The following is an 8,679-nucleotide window of genomic DNA, read 5'->3' as shown; positions in this document are numbered from 1 at the left end:
CGAATGGTGATGTGATGCAGAAGGGAATAATTGTATGGCTTGCAACAAATGCTATAAAATGTTAAAAACCCTTAAGGAGGTGCCAAAGTGAAGAAAAATGTAAAGACTAGAAAATAAACTTCATTTTTGGAGGAAGACTAGAAATGACATTTTGAGCCCAACCAAACCAATGGTACAATATTTTATTCTAAGGAAAGATTTTATCTACCACCCTAACATTCCCAACCACACAACATGTTGCATAACATTGTCTCAAAAGATTGGACCAGCTGCGAGAATCTCTTCTGTCAGGTTGTTGTTTCCCTTGCCAATCTTGTAGTTGGTGAAGGTTTCAAAATTGTTCTTGAACAATCCAGCCAACTTCAATAGTGTCTCCTTGTAGGCCTTTTTGTTTGACCACTGCAATACATCAAAAACTCCAATGTTAACAAATATACCATATCAAAGGATAGAAAAAAAAATAGGTAGAGAGCTCTAGGATAACTAACAGTGTTCATAGGATCCAGAATTTCTGAAGGGACACCCTCCACTTCGGTGGGAATCTCAAGCCCAAAAATTTCAGTCTTCTTGTACTCTGCATTCAGGAGACTTCCGGAGTGAATAGCATCAATGATTTTCCTTGTGTATTGTAGTTTAATACGGCTTCCATTACCATAGCTGCAGTTTGACATGTGCAAGAACTTGGTGAGTTCTAGATTTTGTAGGGTACAAATTACAATACTATTTAGAGAGAAATTCTATCTCAATTTTCAATGACAGATTTATATACCTTCCAGCAGACCAACCAGTGTTAACAAGCCATCCAGTAGCACCATGCTTCTGCATCTTTTCAGCAAGCATTGCTGCATACTTTGTAGGGTGTAGCATAATGAATGCTGCACCAAAACAAGCTGAAAAAGTTGCCTGAGGCTCCTTAATACCTTCTTCTGTGCCAGCCACCTAAAGTTATTACAAGTACAAGATGGTTAGAATTACAGAAGAAACAAAGCAAGATTAAAAAATAGTAAGTACGAATGAAGCTAAGTTAATATGAAACATTACCAAAGCAGTATATCCACTGATGAAATGGTACATGGTCTGTGCCAGGTTTAGCTTGCTAACGGGTGGGAGTACACCAAATGCGTCACATGCCAAAAGTATGACATTCTTTGGGTGAGGGCCAACACAAGGTAACTTTGCATTTGGAATGTACTCTATAGGATAAGCTGCACGAGTATTTTCTGCAATAAAAATTACCATGCAATCATATAATTATCAGCAGTGTTCTCTTGTAATGGATGATTATAATTACAAAGCTGCATCTACACGTAGCTCCCCAAAAATCCCCATCAAGTTTTGTCCTCTTGCTTGATTATAAAGACAAATTAATGTTCATATTTACTTGTTTTATCAGTCACATGCTTGTGACTTTATTTAATTCCTTCCTTATCTCTTGCGTATATCAGGAGGTTTATTTTTAAGAATTGACCTTGCATTATAAAATAGGTTAGCTGTTGCTTCTCAATAAGATCTTGCAAGTATGAGGACAACTGTTCATTGTCTAGACCAAGTCACAGCTTAGTCCTATTGATGTCAGCTATCTAGCAAATAATTTAATTGGAACTATCCATGTCATAACACAATGAAAATTGGGGTCAACCTCTAAACAAGAGACTATATTACCTGTAACTGACTTGTCAGAGTAATCAACTTCTCGATCATGCTCATCAAACACCACATTTTCCAACACTGGCAATCAATTGAAAGAAAAATAAAAAATCAAAATGAATCTTTTATTAGGAGGTAGCAAGAGAAAGAAAAATAAAAAGTCAAAATGCATTTCTTATTAGGGGGTGATCAAATATTAATACCTGTGCCAAACCTGATTGCATTCCAAATATCTGGCTCTTTCTCCCGTGAGAGGTCAATGCATTTGGCATAGCAACCACCTTCAATGTTGGAGACACCATTGTCACCCCAACAGTGTTCATCATCTCCGATTAAATACCTATTGTGATCGGTGGAAAGAGTGGTCTTCCCAGTACCTAAAACAAACAATAGTAAAAAAGAGAACAAAGGGATCCATTAGGATTGTAGAAAAATGGAGACACAAGTAGCCATAACACAAAACATCCATGTGTAAGCATACAACATAGTTGATAATTAACAAGCAGTGGAGTATTGAGTATGGCTGAGTAGTAGTAAGAGGGGAAGGAACATATGGTAGGGTAGCTGTGTGGAGCCACATTATACCGATTTCAACCGGTGATCGGCTGATACTATACCTGAGAGTCCAAAGAAGAGTGCCACATCCCCATCTTTGCCCATATTGCATCCGGAGTGTAGGGAGAGGATTTGGCGCTTAGGCATGAGATAATGCATGACACTGAAAAGACCCTTCTTCATTTCCCCGGCGTATTGTGTGCCGAGGATGACCATTTCCCTCCTAGCAAGATTAAGATCTATGCTAGTGGAGGATGTCATGTAGTGAGTATAACGATTACACGGGAACTGTCCAGCATTGTATATAGTGAAGTCCGGAGTACCAAAATTCTCCAGCTCTTCAGGAGTGGGGCGGATACACCTGTCACCCACCCAGTTATCCACTTTTGTACACTAAACTAATCTAACATGTACTATTTTGGGGGGAACCTTTTCCTCCATTTTCAGCAGGGATGTATATATGTATATTATGTACAGCATTATATGTATAAATTAATTAATTAAGGCTTTCAACGATAGGGCACTTATCTGGCGGGGCCTTATACCTTTTTGTCTGGATGGATGGAAGGGAGAAGAGAGAAACAATTGCAACTAGAACTGTTGCCAATGGTAAATTATTCTTTAGTTTTCACTTACATGTTGTGCATGAACAATGAATGGTAAGCTCTGGCAGATACAATCCGGACTTTGATTCTGTTCTCTGTGTCCCAATTCAAGAATTGGTCATTGACGAAGACCTGCACATCACCAATGTTTTTGCTATTGTTATTTAGAATACTGCTTGTAGGAATTGCCATCCAGATAAGAACAGATATGCATGATACAAAGTATATTTGTTGTTTAAGCAACAAATTGGTAATTGTCCATTGACTTAGACATGCAAATCACGTACGTTGTTATTAATTAGAACACTATTGGTTGGAATCTCCATCCAGATAAGCTCAGATATGAAATTAATAAAGTATTTTTATTGTCTAAGCAAAGAATAATTGCTTGAAAACTCTCATCCATCATTCAGGGAACGTAATCCACTGCTGGGCATATCCTAGTGATTCATTCACTCTGAAGAAAGTTAAGTTTTGTTTATTTCGTACAAACCCAACAACCTCAATCAGTAACGTGCGGGATTTCAATTTTTAAGCTTATCTAATTCGAATTAAGTCAATTACCATAAATATTTATTTTTTAAAATTATTTTACTGTGAAATGGAATTCTTTTTTTAGAAGTTTTAATGAATAAATAATGTATATATTATTTTAGACTATCATCCAATCAATCAAATCACAAATTATCATATATGGTTAAATTAAATTTGTTAAATTTTATAATAATTACTTTCAAAATATGTTAATCACCTGACTCAAACCAACATAACTGATCAATTAATTGATATTGAGATCTATTTAATGAAAGGATATCTCTGGACTAATATTTTTTCATACGTAAAGACTTAAAAAATCTATGGCATGGTGATGTGTTGGACTTGTTCATATTCATTGAAAAAACATCTTAACCCAACCTAAATACATTTATTTAAGTTGAATTTCTATCTTAGTCCTAGCCAACACCACCCAAGCCCCTAATCAGCCAAATTGTATAAAAGACAGCAGTGTTTCGTGGGGGCCGATAGCATAACAGATATGAAGAAACAGCTGGATGCTTTTCTAGTAAACTCTTCACTAACATAAAAGGACAAGCCACGGCACATCACGGGCTTCAGTGCTCTATATTGTGAAAGGAAAAAGCATATATCCTTATTCGTTCGTGAATCCTGGGGCTGAGTAATGATTTTCTGACCCAACAGAATGGATGCACAATTGCATATCTTTTGTTTAGAGAATGAAAAATACCCATACATACCCATACTAAATACAAAGCACCGCTAAATAAAAACACGATTCAATCACCCAATTCCGCTTGAAGACAGTGTCGTGTTACCTAAGGAACCATGCAACTTTTCGCTCGCCCGCCCACTTGGACAAAAGACAACCTTAGCACCATTCCCATGTCACCATCTTAAAAGCCAAAGATGACATACACCATCCTCTCTAATTTTCATGGACCATTCTTTATAAATATTAATTATAAATTATCACCCCATTTTTCTATGAAAATTTCGAGTGTTTTAAAATCACCGGTGCCTGTCTTTCAATTACAATTGTCATGAACAGTTTTTTTATTTTATTGACATGATATATAGACATATATCGGGCTCGAACACAATTTCTTATTGATCATTGTCATATAACAATTACCATAGGAACCAAGGATCCCAATTAATTATCATGTATAATTAGTTCGTTAACTTCTCTGGAATTGTCTTAAAAATTAAAAATTTACGTGATTTCGGATTGGTTTACCGTGTAATTTTTAAGCTGATAAGTGTAAAGAAATTAAATACAAACATTAGTTAAAGAATTGATAATACTTTTTTATTATGTACTAATATTCCAAAGATAGTTATTGAGATGTTCTTTTCAATAAAAAGAAGGGATGATATAACAATCCAAAAAGAGAGAAATTACCTTGTCCAAGGAGTTCAAGTAATCAACAGCTCTTTCTCTGTTCACCATGAAACTGTGCTCGTCCATCTCGATGTTAGGAGAACCCCTGTGGAGTACAAAATTCGGCTATATAATGCCATGCCATCAAGTAGAAATAAAGACAAATAAAAATAAAAACTAAAAAATAACGTGACAGAGGTATATAAGCCGCAAATATTATTGTTTATTACACATATATAATTGGTAGTTGCTTAAACTTAGTACTCACTTTCCCCACCAAAGGTCGTTCTTAGTAAGATCATCCTTGACGACGCGCTTGTCCCTTGGAGAGCGACCCGTCTTGGCCCCAGAAAGTGTTGCCAATGCTCCGGTGGAACTGATGAACGATCCTTTCTCATACTTAATCGCCTGTTCATAAAGTTCTGCACCAAATATCCAAACCCCATTAAATAAACTAAACTTCAAATAATTAATTATATGGATGCATTAGTCAAATAAAAATTTCTATTAGCCAAGATATTATAGGATTTTGTCACGTCCATCACATGAAGAGTGGGCTTAGTGTTCCTTTCATTAGGAAATTCGTGAAAATTTTGTCGGCCACAAAACCGTGGGACTTCTTAATCAATTAAATTAAACAAACCAGTAAAAATAAAAGTTGACGGCAGTAGACCGGTAGTGGGAATAATTAGTATTTGAATGCAAAAATCGACCACAAATTTTTTATCTGGTACATATGCCTTTACCATATGTTTAACCAATTCCGAATATATAAATATTTATCTGTAGTAGCATAAAATTTGATATATTTTTCTTATTAAAAAAAACTGAATTCTCTAGAATCTAGATAACTATGCCTATATATGACCTTGATCAAAACCAACACACAGTTAAATAACAATAATAAATAATAATAAATTAAACATACAATAAAACGTTATGCTTGACTACTTCAAAAAAATACATTATCAGACGGTGTTGGTCTAATTTGAATTAATTTTCGTACACCACACGTTCTAAATGATAACATACCAATCAAAAACATCAATTCAATTTAATTTGTTAATTGGAAAGAAGAACACGACCAAGTCTGATGTAACATACGAAGGAGACTATAAGGCCGTAATGTGAATAATAGAAGAAAATCACATAATCATATCATCATAATCATAAAAAGGTAAGATATGAAGGTTTAGAAAAAGTGAGTACCAGCTGGGGAGAGATTGTAGAGGACATGAGTAAATTTCAAAGCACTGTCGCTGACAGCAATGGTGGGAGTACTGACATGATGGTGGTGCACGTGAGTAACCTTCTGGGTATCTGACTTCCGAGCTGGGTCTCCCTTCACCAGATTCGGTCCAGTTTCTCTAGTCAGTGATGCCAGGGATGCACTGTATCAACAAACAAGTGAACGTCATTAAAAAAAAAAAACAAAAAGTGCTTAAAAAAATAAACAATTTCATATTTTGAACATAAGAAATGTTTCATTTTCAAATGCAACTTTTCTTTTAAATTTTTCATTATATTCAAATACAGACTAATAAAATCCAACTGGGCTAAAGCCAAAATGGGGAAAGTATTAAAGTGCTTGCATCAGCAGAACCTCAACCGCGAAAGGCCCGAGATTTGACGCTGATCGGGTCCCACTCCATCAAATATATGATCAAACTCTTTGGCACCGTCTGATTCATCTTACTTTCTTACTCGAGGCGTTACAAACTTACACTACACGTGGATATAGTGATCTCCAAAATACATGCACTGGCCCAACTACACTTTCTCCTTACATTTATTTCTAATTCTGCCTTAAACGGATTTTCCGCTTAGCCGTGTTGACTTTGCTATTTCCACAATAGTTTAAGTGTAAATAATTGATGAGAAATTTATTTCTATTAACAAATTTTATAACTAAATAAAGAGGAAAAAATATATTGTAATCAAAATAGATAGATAAAAAGTAATCATAATTAAGATTTATTAAATGTAGTTTCATAAATACTATTAAGAACACTCTTTTAAATACACTTTTTAATTAATTTAAATTTATTAAAAACTATAAAATTAATAGAGTTATTAAATGAGATTCAACCCCAAATTTTTTTCATTTTTAATAAATTTCAATCAATTAAAAAGTACTCCTATAAAAAAAACAGTGTGTTTCTAACCATTTTAAAAAAAAATATTTTTGTTCTTTTACCAAAAGTAAAGCTTAACTTCAACAATTTATTAAAATGGTACTATATTTTAGTGGACAAAAATATTAAAAATCTTTATGAAATTGTATTTTTTTAATAGTTTTTTAGGTTCATTTTTTTACTAGTTACATTTTAGGAAAAACACGTTTCAGTCATCTTGTGCAGTTCGATGTGAAATAAAAAAAGACACAATTTTTTTAGAATATATCACAGCTCTTTTTTTCCCTTTTAGGCTGCGTTTGTTTCGACGGAGAAATATAAGTTCGAATAGAAATTTTGATTACATAAGTTTCATATCTTTCATACTCTACATTAATTAAAAAAAATATTTCTCTTTTTTCTATTTCTTTTCTTTTTGAGCATTTTCAACATTAATTATTAAATGAGTTGTTTATTTTTTCGTACCCTTACTTAATTTTTATAATAAAGATGATTTACATGTCATTTTAAATTGGTTAAAATTAAGTTTCAATCGTTCATATAAATAACAAATAACAGTTGCTTCTGAGTTAAAAATATTTTTTATCATTTAAAAATAACTTAAAATTATACTATTGAAATAAAATATATGTATATATAAATTATTTATGATATAGCATTGTAGGATGAATTAATATAAAATAAAAAATTTCAAAATAGATTATTTAATTAAATTTCAAACTATTGAAGATGCTCCGGATCAAACACATCCTTATTTTACAGAGACCAAGTACTATTACTAAACGTTATAACTTATAAACGTGGCAAAGAAATATATTATATACCTTCTTGGTTAATTAAAGAAAAGGAAAAAGTATTATATACCTGATTGACTGGAGTTGTTGCTTATGACGTTCTTCTTCGGTGAGGGTGGCGAACGGAGCCTGAAACCCCGTAACGGGAGTGGTGGGCGCGGATTTCTTCTTCTGCAGCGAGTGAAGCTCATCAATGGTTTGAGCCTTTACGGTCGGACCGCTGTCGTCGTGACAAATTCCGTTATGCTTCTTGTGCGTCTGAATCTTCGCCAGTCCGTTCCTAGCGGTCCCGTTCCCGTTCGCAACGCTGCCATTCCCGTTCGACGCCATTTTTTTTTTCTCTGCCAAAATCAAATTAATGCATAGCAAATCATCAACAAATAATTTGACTCTATCGTCATATACATGCACGGTTGAAGATCAAAGTAACGGCTATGATATTAGTGATGAACATCAAATAACAACGTAGGTGTCCACGAGGGAACTAACTAGAGAAACAAAATTGTGACTAACCAGAGAGATTGGTTCGCAGGTTGCTACTGCGGAAATGAGGAAAGGTGTAGAACTAAGACAAAAACCAAAACAGCTAATGAGAAACAAAGGAAGCAACCATAGGAGGAAGTGCAAGCAATTAGCAACGTTATGTTGTTGCGTTGTAAGGGTGAAGACGAAACGAATTGGTGATGAGAAATTTACGAGGGTGAGGTGTCCGTTTTATAGGCTTCAGTGCCACCCTACCTTGACCAGACTTAAATGTTTAACCAGGGTTAAGGATGACCATGGTTAAATCCTATCCCCCACGGCCTCTGCGGTCAAGCTCCGAAAAGAGAAAAATTCCAAATCCAAAAGAATTCGGGAATCAGAGTCAGGTATAAGCATAAGGTCCTCAACGAATGGATAGCTATCCTGTGCTCCTGCTATCCACCGTAGCATACACTCATTCTCCACGCATCTCCTCCTCTACACACCTTTTTTTTTTATTATTAATTTAATTTCAATAATTTTTAAACTTATCTGTTTTAGTATCTAAGTAAATTTTTTAG

At 34.4% G+C, this 8,679-nt stretch overlaps 1 protein-coding gene across 1 annotated transcript; it reads right to left on the bottom strand.

Annotated features, from left to right (window-relative positions):
- Positions 1-88: 88 nt before the first annotated feature.
- Positions 89-7,966, bottom strand: LOC114368946 (phosphoenolpyruvate carboxykinase (ATP)-like). Its single transcript, XM_028326248.1, has 12 exons — positions 7,707-7,966; positions 5,917-6,098; positions 4,976-5,129; positions 4,729-4,813; positions 2,839-2,939; positions 2,265-2,563; positions 1,851-2,024; positions 1,663-1,728; positions 1,042-1,220; positions 770-939; positions 489-657; positions 89-399 (listed from the first exon to the last, which is right to left on the bottom strand). Exons 1-12 carry the CDS (start codon positions 7,964-7,966, stop codon positions 253-255), a joined length of 1,986 nt encoding a protein of 661 aa, XP_028182049.1. The 3' UTR covers positions 89-252.
- Between the last annotated feature and the right edge of the window lie 713 nt (positions 7,967-8,679).

The sequence above is a fragment of the Glycine soja genome, chromosome 9, assembly GCF_004193775.1.
Source record: "Glycine soja cultivar W05 chromosome 9, ASM419377v2, whole genome shotgun sequence".
NCBI classification, from domain to species: Eukaryota; Viridiplantae; Streptophyta; class Magnoliopsida; order Fabales; family Fabaceae; genus Glycine; species Glycine soja.
Note: the sequence above shows the minus strand (reverse complement) of the source record. Positions and strands in the feature narration are given on the sequence as shown.

Excerpts from the sequence above, each read along its gene's own strand:
- LOC114368946 (XM_028326248.1), bottom strand. The coding sequence starts at position 7,966 with ATGGCGTCGAACGGGAATGGCAGCGTTGCGAACGGGAACGGGACCGCT. Across the intron at positions 2,940-4,728 it reads ACTTGAACTCCTTGGACAAG|GTCTTCGTCAATGACCAATT; the intron begins GTAATTTCTCTC and ends GGTGATGTGCAG. Across the intron at positions 2,564-2,838 it reads TCATTGTTCATGCACAACAT|GTGTATCCGCCCCACTCCTG; the intron begins GTAAGTGAAAAC and ends GGTGGGTGACAG.